At 41.3% G+C, this 16,502-nt stretch overlaps 1 protein-coding gene across 4 annotated transcripts in view; it reads right to left on the bottom strand.

The window, feature by feature from the left end:
• The window catches only part of PPP2R1B (protein phosphatase 2 scaffold subunit Abeta), a 37,461-nt gene extending 20,959 nt beyond the window's left edge, over nt 1-16,502 (bottom strand). For all 4 annotated transcript variants that reach the window (XM_088842925.1, XM_055423007.2, XM_088842926.1 and 1 more), the window contains exons 1-10: nt 16,347-16,502; nt 15,400-15,490; nt 14,524-14,624; nt 11,098-11,330; nt 10,658-10,805; nt 5,912-6,067; nt 5,118-5,232; nt 4,416-4,486; nt 3,939-4,073; nt 2,969-3,142 (exon numbers count right to left, since the gene is read on the bottom strand). In XM_088842925.1, coding sequence (XP_088699051.1) covers nt 2,969-3,142; nt 3,939-4,073; nt 4,416-4,486; nt 5,118-5,232; nt 5,912-6,067; nt 10,658-10,805; nt 11,098-11,330; nt 14,524-14,624; nt 15,400-15,490; nt 16,347-16,460 — 1,338 coding nt within the window. In that variant the 5' untranslated portion in view covers nt 16,461-16,502. The remainder of the gene's footprint in view (nt 1-2,968; nt 3,143-3,938; nt 4,074-4,415; nt 4,487-5,117; nt 5,233-5,911; nt 6,068-10,657; nt 10,806-11,097; nt 11,331-14,523; nt 14,625-15,399; nt 15,491-16,346) is intronic.

Raw genomic sequence — 16,502 nt, forward strand, 5'->3', positions numbered from 1 at the left:
TGGCCTGGAACCACACTACACTGCAGATGTGTAGGAAGAACCCAGCATGGACAGTCTGCCCAAAGATCTCTACGGAATATCTGTGAAAATGAACCATCAGGAAAATACCAATCAGAAATACTAATAATTCTCATATTTTTCCCTTTTTGGTTAATATCTTTTTTTTTTTTTTTGCTTAATATCTTAATAAATCCTTAAGGATAAAGAACTTGACTTCAAGAAACAGACTCCTCCCCAATTAAAGAGAGCACCCTGGGATCCCTGGGAGAAAGCAGAGAGAATAAGCAGGCACAAGACTACAAGTGAGGTGGACCCACCCCAGTTCTCCCCATCAACGGCGGCCACACCAGCACAGGCCGCGGACGAGCTCCTCGAGCTGGTTTACACAGACCTAGCACCGTGGAATCCACATTGTGTGAGAGATGGCTGTGAACCATGCTGCCCCCACACCTCTCTCGAAGCTTACATGTTCACTCTTTAGCGTCTTTGGAACCTAAGAAGTGTCTGACCAGTGACCATATATTTTAAATAAAGAAATGCTATACAAGTGCTTTCAAAATACAATAAAATGGCTTCATAATAATAGGTTACGAACAGGCTTTAGCATACACTTGGATTACCATGTCTGCTCTCAAAGATTTATTTTTCATTTCAGGTCATGGATTTCTCTGAGCCCTAATTAACTTTTATTTCCTGATTCTTGTGGTTTAGCCTTACATTTACTCACTATGGTCCATAAACCAGGCCATACATAAAGTCTTGAAGGAATTTTGTAAATTGACTACCTGAAATAAAAGTCTTTATGGATTTTTTTTAAAGGATAAAATACATAATACTAACAGATGTTGAAGTTGTATAACAAAACGCTTCTGACTGATGCATGCCACCCCTGCTAGACAAGCATGAAGCAAAGTCACCGAGTACCTGTTTCCAAGGAACAGAGGTTGAAAGAAACAGTACTGACATTCACCCTCCCTTCTGGACAGTACTTCAACCTTCAGCAAACCAGTTAACCACTCTGAGTCACGACAGTCTACACTTAGGAACAGAAGATGACACTCAGTACTTGGGAATGGCAGGACAGCTCTGGGAGACAGTGGAGGACAGAGGAGCCTGGCGTGCTGCAGTCTATGTGGCCACGAAGAGTCAGACACGACTTAGCAACGGAACAGCAGCAACAGTGGGGGGGGAAACTGACAGGATTTCTGTCTGACCCCATTAGGTATCCTCTGCTTTTTGAAAGTTCACTTCATATCACTTCATTTTTACAAAAGAGCTGTAAAAGACTACACTTCACTAACTGAAAGAAATCTAAATTGGATTTCTCCTTTAACGAAAAAGGTGAAAACAGTGTTCAGTGTTCGTTTTGCAACAAGCCAATGAACCCTTAGACAGGCAGCAGCAAGCGTGGCACAGCCAAGCTCCTTCCCTGGGAACTACACTCAACATCTCATCTCAGTATCAGGCCGCCACTGCTCCAAACTGTGTCTGTGGGCATCTGTGCTTTCTCTAGATCTACTTAATGTATCTGTTAGCAGGATGTGTCCTAAGGTAACTGCTTCTTTGCTTTACACCATGTGAAGCTTGCAAAAGCGCTCTTAGGGATGCTCTACTTTCAGACAGTGGGGGAAACCTATACACTGCTATCTCTTCCATCTATCATGGAGAATGGGACACCTGAAGTTTTACAAAACTTCCCACAGACATGTACAAGATACATTTCATAAACTAAGTACACCAAAATAACAATACAAACTCAGTAGTCCAAGAAAAGAAAAAATAAACCTCATATGCTATGATATGAAAGGAATAGAAGTGAAAGAGGAGAAACAAATTGCAGTAATACTGACTATAAACTGACACATTATGAGCTTTCTCAAAAACTAGTCAAGTATTCATTTTTCTCAACAATCAACAAATGTTAAGTGCCTGATTAATGTCAGGCACTATGGGAGGCACTGGAAATAAAACACTGAACACAGCCCTGCCCAAAAAGAGAGCAGTTGTCTATCTCCTCATCTTGATTTTAACAGTTATCCTACAGTACAGTGCAACCACCATTATGAGGGCACATCAAACTCAGAACTGACTCAGTTCAGTTCAGTCGCTCAGTCGTGTCCGACTCTCCGCGACCCCATGAATCACAGCACGCCAGGCCTCCCTGTCCATCACCAACTCCCGGAGTTCACTCAAACTCATGTCCACAGAGTCGGTGATGCCATCCAGCCATCTCATTCTCCGTCGTCCCCTTCTCCTCCCGCCCCCAACCTTTCCCAGCATCAGAGTCTTTTCCAGTGAGTCAACTCGTCGCATGAGGTGGCCAAAGTATTGCAGTTTCAGACTAGGTACCTACTATAAAAGAAAGAAAAGGATGTGGCTATAAAACCCAGCACTGAAATTTTAATTAACTTTCTATCAATTCAACTATCCATAAATCTCAAATAGTAACAGATAATGTGATAACACGAACTCTGGCCAAAATATTAGCATTACAAACTTCAACACTCCTCTTTCATACGGGGAGTCCTCAACTCCCTTGAGCCAGAATGCAGGAAAAGTGGTAACCAGAGACATTTGCTCAGAGTACAGGCAGAGAGGGAAGCTTCCCTAAGCAAAAGTCAAATCTCGAAACCATAACCCCCTTTCTTCTCAGATAAATATTTCTTAAGTCACAGAGACATTAAATATCACAAAATCTATGTGACATATACCAAGAAATTATATATTCTTCTATGGCTTTGTTTTCAGATGGTGGGGAGGTAAAATGTGTTTTTATAATACCTTTTTGTTAGATGTTAATGCACTGATGAAAATGAAAACCATTCTACAGGCAACTGACAGAGACCATACTTTCTCATGTATCTAAATGAACATAACCACACGAACTATGTGGGCCTCCTGCTGGCCCTGGTGAGTCTGCTCCACTATGTGATGCTATCCTTCAGCTCACAAGAGTGCCCACACTCACCAGCTGGCCCGCCAGCAGTGGCATGTACTCAATGATGGCCAGCCGAACCCTCCATTTAGCATCTTCAGCCAGCTCCACTATGGCAGGAAGGAGTGACTGAGAGAGCTGCCGGATTCCAATCACTTCATTTACACAATCCAAGTTGGAGATTATATTCAAACGAACTTCAGGACACTGCAAATACACAAGACCCAAAAGAGCACATATAAAGATCAAGTTCTCTGCTCGATATTCTCCTACCACCATGATGAGCAAATAAAGTTTAAAATGAGAAAGTGTTGACTTGGGTGAAAAAACTATTGTCTTGGAAGAAATACTTAATACTGAGTACACAAATAATTCAAAGTACATAATTTAACTGACTTAAACAAAACTCTCAAAGAAAGGTCTATAGAAATGTAAAGAGCACATAAGCTATGAAATCAAATTACATGGATTCAAATCTCACATCAACCACAGCTGAGACTTCAGGTAGGTTACTTTACCTCTGTGCCTCACCTTCTTCATCTGTAATGGGAATAATAGTAAGACCGATCCTCAAAAATAAGACTGCTGTGAAAATGACACATAATAATAACACATGCAAAGCACTGATGATCACGCCTGGCAAACACTGTAATTTTTATAATATTATATCTAAATTTTCCTCTGTTCATTTCTTTGCATTTGTGCTTTTTTAATAAAATTCTTTTTTTAAAAAAAAAAAATAAATTTAAATGAAACTTTTCAAATAAAGATCCATTAAGTTTAAAGAGAAGAAAAAAACAGTGAACATAATCAGGAATTAGGCAGAGAAGATGGACAGACATTTTTACGTCTGTATCAGAGGCCCATTTCTCGGGAACTTGTAACTCCATGCCCAAATACTGTCAATGGTTTAAAATAGGTTACTTTTTCAGTGACACCCCAAAAAAAAACCAAACCAAATCACCAACTATCAAGAGACAACAAAATGTATAGCCAGACTCACCTCATCCTTTAACTGAGCTAAAAAGAGAGGTAGAAGATGTTCAATGGTATTCTCTTTGCCCAAAATGGTAGACAACCCCATAATTACAGCAGCTAGAGCCGACTTGACATGTTGATTTGTATCAGATACTAACTCCTAGAATAAAGTCAAATTAAAAGCCTTTAGTTTTTTTGCAAGACAACAGAAACTTCCATACGATTTCCCAAGGAATTTTAAAAGCACTCTTTCAATACTGATTAGTCGATAAAGTTTCCTCAGACCATCTATCAGATAAACCTATGCAAAAAAGAGCATTTTGTACTTACAAAACATTTATAAGTAATAAATAACAGTGTCACACATTAATATAACTGTCCATTCATCCCTGGTCCATGTTTAAACTCAAAGAGCTTTAAGGTAATACAAACAAAAACTGAGGTCAGGTTTACCTTCACACAGGGCAAAGTGAAACAAAAAATAAACTAAAGTTAGGTTTACCTTTATATAGGGCAGAATTTGATTCATAATTATGGTCTCTCTACCTTCCATAGGCAAGTTCTCACAAAGTTCTAAAATATACAAAGAGAAAGAAAAAAAATGCTTATGTAGAGCCATTTACAAGGAGCCAAATGAAGAAATTTAACCAGATTTATCAAGTTTCAAGTTAAATCAAATCATATGTTTTAGCAAATAAGTTCCAAGGAAGAAAAATGGCTACTTTTAAAATGCACTTTTTGGTCAATCTATATGCCACTGTATACCACACCAATCCAATCTGGATTGGATACTTTTTTTTTTAAAACAGAAGCTATTTGGTTTTAAATATATAAGGGAGTAGCTTTATGTGACAATGTTAACATTTCAATACATTAAAATCATCTCTATTTATCTGAAAACATGAGTGAAGTGAGTGAAGTCACTCAGTCATGTCCGACTCTTTGTAACCCCATGGGCTGTAGCCTAACCAGGTTCCTCCGCCCCTGGGACTTTCCAGGCAAGAATACTAGAGTGGGTTGCCATTTCCTTCTTCAGGAGATCTTCCTGACCCAGGAATTGAACCCAGGTCTCCCGCATTGTAGGCAGACGCTTTACCATCTGAGCCACCAGGGAAGATCCAAGACAAAAAAAAAAATACAAAATTCACTGACATAAAAAAATGCACCAAAATGATCCAGATACAACATAAACTGTCACCTTAACCTTTTACTTTATGGGCAGCAGCTGCTCGGACTTCAGCTTCACAGTCTTTGAGTAGGTTCTGAAAGGCGGGGATGAGGTCATTTAGGGTGATTTTGGGACCCACAGCTTTCTGGAGCTATAAAAGAATTTCTACAGGTTTTAATGTATTCTAATCAAAATAACAAGCACAGTACAATCGTCAAGTACAGGCAGTCCCCAACTTATGATCATTCAACTTAAGATTCTTCAACTTTAGGATGTTGTGAAAGCAATATACGTTGAATAGAAACCAAATTTCACGTTTTGAATTTTGATCTTTTCCTGGGCTAGCACTATGTAGTACCATCCTCTTGTGACGCTGGGCAAAGGGAGGAAGCCAGAGCTTCCAGTCATCCATGTAATCACAAGGGGGAAAAACCAATACACTTAAAATCATTCTGGTTTTCACTTTAAGTACCAGTATTGAATAAATTACATGAGCTAGTCCACATTTTATTATAAAACAGGTTTTCTGTTAAGAGTATTCTGCCCAACTGAGGCTAATGTAAGTGTTCTTTAAAAGTTTAAAGTAGGCGAGGCTAAGCTATGCTGTTCAGCAGGTTCAGTTCAGTTCAGTTCAGTTCAGTCGCTCAGTCGTGTCCGACTCTCCGCGACCCCATGAATCTGCAATGGGCTTCTCAGGACATAACCCCATCATGAGTCCAGGAAGGTCTATGTATATTTTTGCCTCAAGCACTTCCAATTCAGAAAATCTGTGGGTTTCTGGGGTTTTTTTTCCTTTCAGTAGTTAAAAATTGTCAGTGCACTAATTTTACCTCTGAAAATTTGTCAGCTACCATATAGCGAACGCGCCAAGATTTATCTTCTGCTGCTTGTCGAAGTGTAGGCATCACCAAAGCCTCAATGTCATCCTGAGACAGTAACTGGGCAATACTGACACAGGCTTCCACAGCTAGCAGGCGCACTGAATCCTAATGAACGAAATTCCTTTCTGTTAGTCAGACAGTATTTACTGAGAGCCATGAGGCAGTGTGTGGCTGTGGTAGTGCTTGGGTGTCCTTAAAACAAAAAAAACACACTATAAGCAGTTCATGTCTTTATGTCTTGAAATAGCTGTTCCCTTTGCCTGAAATGGCAGGCATGTCAAAGCCATAAATGCTCTCTGAGTGAACAGCAAAGTTAATGACATTGGTTAGAATACAGAATTTTTAGTAAGGAAAATGAAATAAAAATGTAAAAATTATGTGAAAAAAGAACATTTTAATGATGTCTCTAAATCCTCACTCTAAGAAGCTGAGCAATAAAAATGAAAACCATGCTTGTACCAGTTGTTTACAGAAGATCAGAACAGAGGAAGAGAAAGGGGATAAGGGTAAGGGAGTTACTCAGGAAGCTCAGTTTTCAAAACACTCAGTTTAGGATGGCAATAATGAGAGTTTAGGCATGAGAAAACGACTCGGAAAAATACACAAAAAAACAAAATTTTTAAGTAATTTTTAAAAAACGTTAAATTTAAATGCTGATGATCAAGGACAGAATAACTTTTGAGATAACCAAACCTAGAAAACCCAGCAGAAAAAATTACAAAGTTAAGGGATTAATGAACTCAACTTCCCAAATGTAAACTGCCAAGTATCAACCTAATTATCTATATATCCTTTGTAAAAGTAGTAATACATAAATAGATCAATGAAAAGTTAGGAATTTTATAGATTGGGGAATCATAAATATATTAGTAGGAAATGAAAATATAAAAACATCTGAGGACCCAGATGAAACATCAAACTGTAAGCACATGTAATATATGTGTGTATATGCACATGCAAGCATACAAGAGGTAACGGGGCCTCCAACTTTCCAAAATATTATAAATTTTAAAAATTATAGATCAACAGTAACCTACTACATGCCCAAGATCCTCACTACTCTATTTAAATGAACAGGCTAAAAAAGGCAGAACTATATTTTTGGTAGTGGTCATACAGCTATTTTCAGATTCCAAAAACAATGCTGAATCGATTATGTATTTACTTCATCAATATAAATACATACCCATCAATACTTTTTCAACTAATCAACACTTTTCTCCCAGAACTCCTGGTTTTCTTCCCTGTATCTGCTACTCCTCCCAGAATCTTCTCCATCTCAGCAGTGACACCAATTTCCACCCAGTTTCTCAAGTAAAATCAAGAAATCTTGATGCCTCTTCCCTTCTTCCAATTCAATCACAGTTCTACTGACTACCTCCAAACCAATCACCAGATTCTTTCCATCTTCACCATACCACCTGAGTTCACCACTGTCTCGTCAGGATTATTGTAAAAGTCTCCTAACTTGTCTTCTTGTTTCTATTCTCACCCCCACCTTACAATTTAGTTTTCCACCTAGAAGCCAGAACAATCTTTTAAAATTTTAAATTACATCCCTGATTAAAATCTTGGTGTGTTCTCATTACACCTAGAAAACCCAAACTCAATACACTGTTTAAAGGTCCCCCACAATCTGGGCCCTGATTATCTTATCCAAATTTAGTGAGTCCTTTTGGCCCACTATGTTCCAACCACAGGATCTTTACATATACTAAATGTCCTCTCCTCTTGGAATTCTCTTTTCCTAGAGCTCTGACACTGGAGAAGGCGATGGCACCCCACTCCAGTACTGAGCCTGGCAGGCTGTGTTCCATGGGGTCGCTAAGAGTCGGACACAATTGAGTGACTTCACTTTCACGTTTCATTTTTATGCATTGGAGAAGGAAATGGCAACCCACTCCTGTGTTCTTGCCTGGAGAATGCCAGGGACAGGGGAGCCTAGTGGGCTGCCGTCTATGGCGTCGCACAGAGTCGGACACGACTGAAGCGACTTAGCAGCAGCAGCAGCAGAGCTCTGACACACTAGGAAATGGGATGGCTGGCATTTTTTGGTTCAGGTTTCAGTTTATGCCACCTCTTCATGGCCCTTCTCTGACTAACCAGTCTAAAAGAATACCTGTAATCACTCCCCACCACTATGTTACCCTACCCTATTTCCATCAGTTTTTTCATTTATTTGGCTGCACTGGGGTCTTAGCTGCAGCACGGAGGATCTTTTGATACAGCGCACCAAATCTCTAGTTGTAGCACAAGGGCTTAGCAGTTGTGGCATGAAGGCTTAGCTGCTCCACGGCTGATCCAAGCATGCTTGATCTTAGTTCTTTGACCAAGGATCAAATCTATGTCCCCTGCAATACAAGGCAGATTCCCAACCACCAGGGAAGTCCCTCCATCATCGTTTTGATCCCTAATATTTTATCTGTTTATTATGCTTTCTTTCATTAAAATATAACCTACATGACAGCATGGTCCCTCATTTAACACTGAAAGCCAGCATGAAGAACAGTGACTGATTCATAGAAGGTTCTCAATAAATACTTTCTCAATGAATGACTAAGGCAGGAGCAGCAATTCTATCAATGGTCACAGTGAACATACACACACATATGTTACAACTAAACAAAAAATTCTTTCAGCATCTACTGCTGTTAATACCACAAAAAGACATGCCTCTTGATGAAAAGCAGCCTCCATCTAACAAAGTGATCTTATTGCCCCCAAAATATCAAACCAGCTCTCATTAAGCCTCGAGATCAGGGCTGAGGCAAATACTGGCCAAATATGGAAAGCAGCTAGTTTCTATAAATAAAATTTTCCTGGAACAGCACCATGCCCATTAGTTTACATGTTACAGTGTGTGACATTCAACAGCAGAGCTTTGTAGTTACAACAGAGACTGTCTGGTCCACAAAGCCTAAAATATTTACTATCTGGCCCTTTACAGAAAAAATTCACAAATCTCCACTCTAGATTCAACTACCAACTTTGCAGGACAAAAGAAAACACTGAGTTATACCATGAGAAAGGTAATCAACAAAATCTCAAATGAGGATTCTAAACCTGTGCTCTCCAATGTGACAAACATTATCCCACATACTACCTACTTCTGGGTACCTGAAATGTAACTAGCACCACACATTCTAATGGTAGTTACTTTGGATATCCTGGGTTAATAAAATACATTATTGAAATCGATTTCACCTGCTTCTCATTTTTTAAACTATGGCTACTGGTGAAACTTAAAATTAACAGGTAGTTTACATTGTATTCCTGCTGGATAGTGCTGTTTTAAACCATACTTTATGAATAGTAAAAATGGAAAGAAAAGTAAGGTGGTGGTTACCACAAAAATCAAGATACAGTGTTACAGTCTGAAGGGGGTAGGGAGTAGGAACTGGGAGGGGTGTTTGTTTGGGAGGCAGATCATGCTGGGCTTCCTAGATAATGGCTATCAAAGTTCTGTCTCCTTTCATAGATGAAAGTTACAAGATAATATGCCTTGTAATACTCAAGATGCATATTCACTTTGTACTGCTTTGTATATATTATTTTAATAAATTTTACAAATTATTTTGAAAGATTTATCATCTTCAGATCTAGGATCTGAATATGAGACTCAAGGTATGTATCTCCTGCTCTTGATCCTATACATATACAGTGATCCGAGGGCAGGAACTAGTAAATTGTTCTTCCAGAGTCCAGGAACTCTGAGGGCTGATTCTCCAAAGCACCATACAGAAGAGCACTACAGCTTAGCAGTGAAGGTCACAGCTCTGGAACTAAGCTGCCAAGACTAAAGTCCGCACTCCAACACTGCTCACTGTGCAACCATGAGCAATCTACTCCGATTTCCTGTGCCTGTTTCCAAATACGTAAAATGGAAGTAATGACCTCATGGGGCTGTTGTAAGGGCTGAATTACTTCACATATGTAAACCACTTAAAACAGGCTGAAAAAGATTCATTTGGGTGCTTACTAGTGTATTATTATTGCTTTTAGTTGTTATTTAGTCGCTAAGTCATGTCTGACTCTTTTGCGATTCCGTGGACTATAGCCTGCCAGTCTCCTCTCCCATGAGATTTCCCAGGCAAGAATGAACACTGGAGTGGGTTGCCATTTCCTTCTCCAGGGGATCTTCCCAAACCAAGGATTGAACCCGCATCTCCTGCATTGGCAGATGGATTCTTTACCACTGAGTCACCAGGGAAACCCATTATTATTGCTAATTTCTACACTGATGAGATGGAGATCCTTGGACTTATAACTGCCCTCACGCAAAGTTATCTTATACACTCATACAGAGGATGCAGAGGGTCAAAGAGCTTTCCCAATACATGTTATGCTTGTTTATCTGAAAGCCAAAAATTCCAGAAAACATTACTGTCTCACAATAATTCAGCCTGCAGTACCCAAAGGTACAGTTACTCTTTAATGTGGCTTTGGTGTTCCTTCCTAATTATGGCTCCCAATTCCTTGACTCCCCTTCAACAGCTGCTAAATGGAAAAGAAAATCACAGTTTGGCTAAGAAAGAATTAAAGGACACTGGAATGGGTAATCTTAAACTTTAGCCAGGCCAGAATTAAGTAATAATTCTGAAAAAAATGATCCTAACATAAGAACCAAAACATCCAAAGAAATTCTTCAAATGTAAGAGCATATCCGTGTACTTTAATTACTAAGAGTTAACCTACCTGTTCATCTGAAGCTAGATTAGTGAACAAAGGAACGATTTCACTTTTCACACTGTCTAATTCCAAAACTTTTGCAAATTCACCCAGTTTGGAAGCAGCAGCACGTCGTACCATTGGTGTGTCATCTGAGCACAAGGAACGGAAGTACCTGCAGCAAATAAAATAATGAAGGTATTTCCTGTTGCATGCCACTGATTAAGCATTCCCCCCAACACACACAAAAAGTTCAGAGATTTTCTCCTACAAACATCAGGCATTAGACTGCTACTCACAGAAGTAACAAAGGAAAACCTACTGGTATGTTCACCTGGACATTCGTTAACTGTTGTCACCAATCTGACTACCCTGATACCAGCCACTCACTGGTAATAGGGTACTGTGTAACCTGTCAGCTGTGAGCTCCCAACAACCCCAAATAACTAAAAAATACCGTATCTTACTGTCTAATTTCTCCTTTGACAGCAATGGAAGCCCTGGGATAGCAAACGCTGAACAAACCACATGCGGATGTGCGAGAGGTGAACCAATCCCCACTCGCTAAGCGTTTCACCAGAGGCACGAAGTGAGCCTCCAGAGCCAACGGCGTGTGCTCCTGCGAGATCTGCCTCAGGGACTCCACAGCCTTATCTCGAACCACAGTCTCTTCCACAGTCGCCAGGCTTTCCAGAGGAGGCTGGATAGACCAAAATGGAAAACCAGAGAGAAGACTTACTCAATCAGGTTAGATACAGATTATCACCTTTTAAAGTGACTGAAGGGAGGTGGGACAAGTAACCAGAATGTTAGCTACATCACACCAAATGGTTACTTTCAGTTCACAAGGGGGTAACATATGGTGTGTCCGACCTGAAGACACAACTTCTGGAAGACAGCCAAGATTTCGTGTCCCAGATGGCAATCCCCAGATGGTGTCTACAAATGACATGGTGGAAGAGACTCGACACAATATTAATATTATTGTGAGCTGAATCACTAGATTTAAAAGCTATGCAGCCAAATTCGACAGAATCATGTATACTTCCTCAAGAGGAAGTGCAACAACACGACCAGCACTGGGCACCACAATTACACGAGGACGCATCAGGACACTGAGTCCACAGCGTCTGGAGTACCATTCTACCATTCCCGGAGGTGGAAGCGACCTCTGTCAATTCACTCCACACCACTGACTTTTCCAAACTACTAAAGGCTGAGTGCAAAATTACTTTTCTCAGAATACATCCAGAATTTTTCCAGGAGCCAGACACAGAGTGGAAGTTTATGAAAGAACAATTAAATGAAAGGTAGAGATCTAACAGGAAACCTTGCCTGCAGCTTTAGAAACAGTAGAGACCAAAGGGGTTGGCCCTGACTAGGATCAGCGAGTGAGTACAGCACAGCCCAGGGAAAAGTACAGGGGGCTGATTCTGAACTGCTGCTCCTCTGGGTTTGCACTCGGTCCAGGCAGATTCAGGATACACCATGAAGTGTCCATGTTAAAGACAAAACCCACGTGTAGAACTGACCAGGAGAGTGAAACAGAATTATGAGTCAAGGAAACAAGGGTGTCTACATAATACATTTCAAAAATTATTTGATACAAGGTGCTCAGCTTTCCTAAGGGAAATTTCAGAAGCCCTCTGAAAAGACACTGCTTTCTGAAAAGCAAAGGCTTTCATGGTCTGTCCTGCCTTCTGACCTCCTCTCAGGCAATATCGTTGATGATCTCTATCATTACTACAGAAGAGCAAGCTCCTGTCTCTTGATTGAAACTTGGCCTATTTCTCCGTGACCTTTTCCTACAGCCCTGGGACCACCACTTCCGCCTACTCTAGCACCAACACTTTATATTCCTGCAATCAACCAGTTTCATGCTTCCAAGGCTCCTAAACTCTTTCTTTTAAAATGATCATTACTTTTCTAGCACTGAGGAGAGGGAAGAAATAAGGCCATGATTTCTTTGCACTAGTTTATTTTTGGGGGGGGGGTGTATCTTTTGACTATTCTTAATTTTTTAAAGATTTACTTTATTCAAGTACAGTGGTCTTAAAATGTTATGTTAATTTCTGCTGTACAGCAAATAGATTCAGTTATACATATACATTCTTTTCCATTATCGTTTTATCACAGGTCATTGAATACAGTTTTATATTCTAATGGAGGAAGATAACAACTCATCAGGAAAACAACTAGATGGTGTTGAATGCTCTGTAAAGAGAACAGGGGGAATTCCCTGGCGGCCCAATGGTTAGGACTCTGTGCTTTCATTGCTGAGGACTGGGGTTCAACCCCTGGTTGGGGAACTAAGATCCCACAAGCTCTGTGGTGCAGCCAAAGAGGGGGTAAAAACAAGGATGATGTGGTAAGGGATGACTGGGAAAGAAATTTCAGGTTGAGAGGTCAGGGAAGGCATTGCCGAGATGCATTAAAGCTGGCATCTAAATGATAAGGAGCCAGTCATAGGAAGCTCAAAAACACATGTTATTATAGGGACTATCCAGGGCAATAAGCTTGGTGTATTCAAAGAACAGAAGGAAGACTATTATGAATGGAATGAGGTTATTAAAAGGGAACATGATATGAGATAAACTCATAGGGGCAAATTTTATAAACTAAGGTAGAAATTATGAATTTTCTAAGAACCATGGCAGGGATTGAGTGATCCATCTCTGGGTGAAGAATGAACTGGAGTGGTGAGGCAGAAGGCATGAGTGGAAAGCAACTAGATTACTGCAATAATCTAGAGGAAAGAACATGTGGTCGAGAAAGACCAGTGGAAAGATGAGCTAGGTCGTAGAAGAGATGGAAGAAAGAGAACTGATTTGGAATACATGCAGAATCTACAGGAGTTACTGACAGATTAGATGTGGGAAGTGAGGGGAAACGGATTCAAGAACGTCTTCCAGGTTTTGGCTTTGCAACTAACTGGGTAGATGGTGATGCCATTTACTGCAATGGGACAACTAATTAGGATATATTTTGGGGGAAAAAACTGAGTTCTGTTTTAGACATACTAAATTTGAAATGCCTGTTTGACACCCAAGTAGAAAAATCACAGCAGATATATATAACACAGATATTTATATCTTTCTACATATATCTATATCTGGAGCTCCATGGAAAGGTCAGAGGTAAAGACAGAAGTCACGAGAGTCAGCAATATAATACAGCCAATATTGAAGCCTTGAAGCATACAACCCCATCATCCCGTGCAGCTGTCAAATTCCTAGTCATCTTTCACACCCTAGTTCAGACATTCTCTCCCAACGAGATCTTCCCTGATCACCCTGGGTTAATCCCTTTCTCTTTTATGTGCTTCAAATTTTTCCATCTAACACCACATAGTAATTACTTGTTGACAGAAAAGGAGAGAGGCCTTATTACACTCACAATGCTCATCTTTAACATGAACATTGTAAAAAAAAAAAAAAAAAACATGAACATTGTAACTTCAGTGCCTGATATAGAAGGTTCTCAATAAATGTCAACTGAATTAAACTGAATTCATGAAGTTCACAAAGGAAGTCAGAATCAAAAGTTACAATTAAAGAAAAAACTAATAAACATTTCCAAATCCACAGCATTGTTAGATGAGAATTAAGATTTCCACTATAAGAGGGAAAAAGTCATGAACAGAAACAATCCAGTCCTTTTTCTCCTAATTGCTAAAGTAACAAGTCAGAAAAGAGAAAGTTCCCACATTCACAACCAGAAAAAATAAGAAAGGTTGAGTCCAAAATGCCTACATTATTTGTTCTCTCAATAGCTAACACTGTGACTATCCATAAAAAGATCTGCATAAAAAATGCTGCACTGTGCCTATCACCAAACAATGTACTATTTAAACTGCAAAAGTTCTAGAAGGAGAGCAGGCAGAATATACTCACCAGCAAACAGTGGGCAAAGTCAGGACCTCCCACCAGGCCAGTGAAATTTCCCAGCTGCTCAGCAAGAGCTAACAGTACCTCATCTTCATCATAAATTGTATCTGGAAATGACAAGAACCCAGTACTCATCAACAAAGATAGCTGGCCACTCACACAAAAGCTGGATACTCACACAAAACTAGGAAGAAACTCCATATGTAACTAGATGATCTGTCGCCATCCTAACAGCCTTTTCCTCCTTCTTAATCAAGTGTCTTCATAGATTTGTTTCACAGAAGAAAGCAGAAATTCATAATCACACATGAATTACTTTTCTATTAGCTAAATAGTTAATATCTGAATATGTCCGGCCACAACATTACAATATATGCTCTGCCCTGTTTCTTCACAGTAGAAACAACAGGCTCAGTTTAGTACTTAAACTGTGGTGCTGGAGAAGACTCTTGAGAGTCCCTTGGACTGCAAGGAGATCCAACCAGTCCATTCTAAAGGAGATCAATCCTGGGTGTTCATTGGAAGGACTGATGCTAAAGCTGAAACTCCAATACTTCGGCCACCTTATGCGAGGAGCTGACTCACTGGAAAAGACGCTGATGCTGGGAGGGATTGGGGGCGGGAGGAGAAGGGGACGACAGAGAATGAGATGGCTGGATGGCATCACCGACTCTATGGACATGAGTTTGAGTGAACTCCGGGAGTTGGTGATGGACAGGGAGGCCTGGCTTGCTGTGATTCATGGGGTCGCAAAGAGTCGGACACGACTGAGCGACTGAAATGAACTGAATACTATGGGCAACAAATTCAAAACAACAGTCCAAGTTTTGAAAGCCACTGGAAAACAGAAATGCCCAGGCCTTTCCTCAAAGAGTCACATACCTGTAAGGAATGGCAGCAGTTCAGTTCGTGTCCTTTCTACTCCAAGTGCTAGAGCAATTGTTGATAATTTCTTAATACTATTGAGACGGAGCTTTAAAAACAAAAGTAGAAAAAAGAATGAAGTAAAGAAGAAGTTGTGATTTAGACCAAAAGAGAGTAGCTGCAAACAGGTGAGGTAATGAATGGCATACAGATAAGAAGGAAAAAAAACCCTTTAATTTACTTTATTCTATGAGTAACCTCAAAAACAAGGGAACACACCTTCTTTAGTTAAAGTAAGATTTCTCAGGAGAAACCCTGACGGGCACATTAAAGAAATGAAAGAAAATACAATATCTGGAAAAGCGAGACAATTTTAAAAAGAGAAAACTGTAGCAGTGGTGAAGCAGGTGAGATGGTTGAGTACCACGTCAGGCTTTTCAAAGAAAAGTTCCATCAGAGCTGACATCCCGCCTCCTTTAGGTTAGTATAGCCACCCCACCTAATTTCCACCCAAGCCGGGCCAGTTTCCAGCAGGCCGCGAGGAAGGCAGTCAATCCCCTGCCTTTCACAGGGCGCCTCGGCGTCCTGCAGCCCCTCGCCGCCCGCCTCCCGCTCGCCCCGCTACGGGCGCCGCCGACCCCGGGCTGGACGCGGCGTCCTCACCGCCCGGCCCAGAAAGGGCGCCCGGGCGGCAAGCCGGTTCCCCCACAAGCACCCGGGACCAGGCGGGCCGCCGGGCCGCCGCCTCAGCGGGTCACAACAAGGCGTGAGGGGCAGGCTCCGGGGCCGCCGGGTCGAGCCACCAGAACCCCTCATGGGTCCCTCCCCTCCTCCCCGTCAAGTTTCCGCTCCGAGTCCCGGCTTTCAATCCCCGGGCCTCCCCCCACCACAGGGGCCGGCTGGCCCCCTTTCTCCACCACGCGCCCGGCCGAGCCCGCGTCCACTGCCGGGCCCGACTCCAATACCTGCACGTCCTCATTGCGGAGCTCGTCGATTAAGACGGCGATGGGGTAGAGCGAATCGTCTCCATCTCCGCCGGCGGCCCCTGAGACGGCAGCAGGCCCCGCCGCGCCCGCCATGTTCTTCCTCCTCCGCCTGGTCTCCACCGCCCGCTGCGAGCC

This window comes from Moschus berezovskii, chromosome 14, assembly GCF_049115385.1.
Source record: "Moschus berezovskii isolate FMDL1 chromosome 14, NW_MosBer_1.0, whole genome shotgun sequence".
Classification (NCBI taxonomy): Eukaryota; Metazoa; Chordata; class Mammalia; order Artiodactyla; family Moschidae; genus Moschus; species Moschus berezovskii.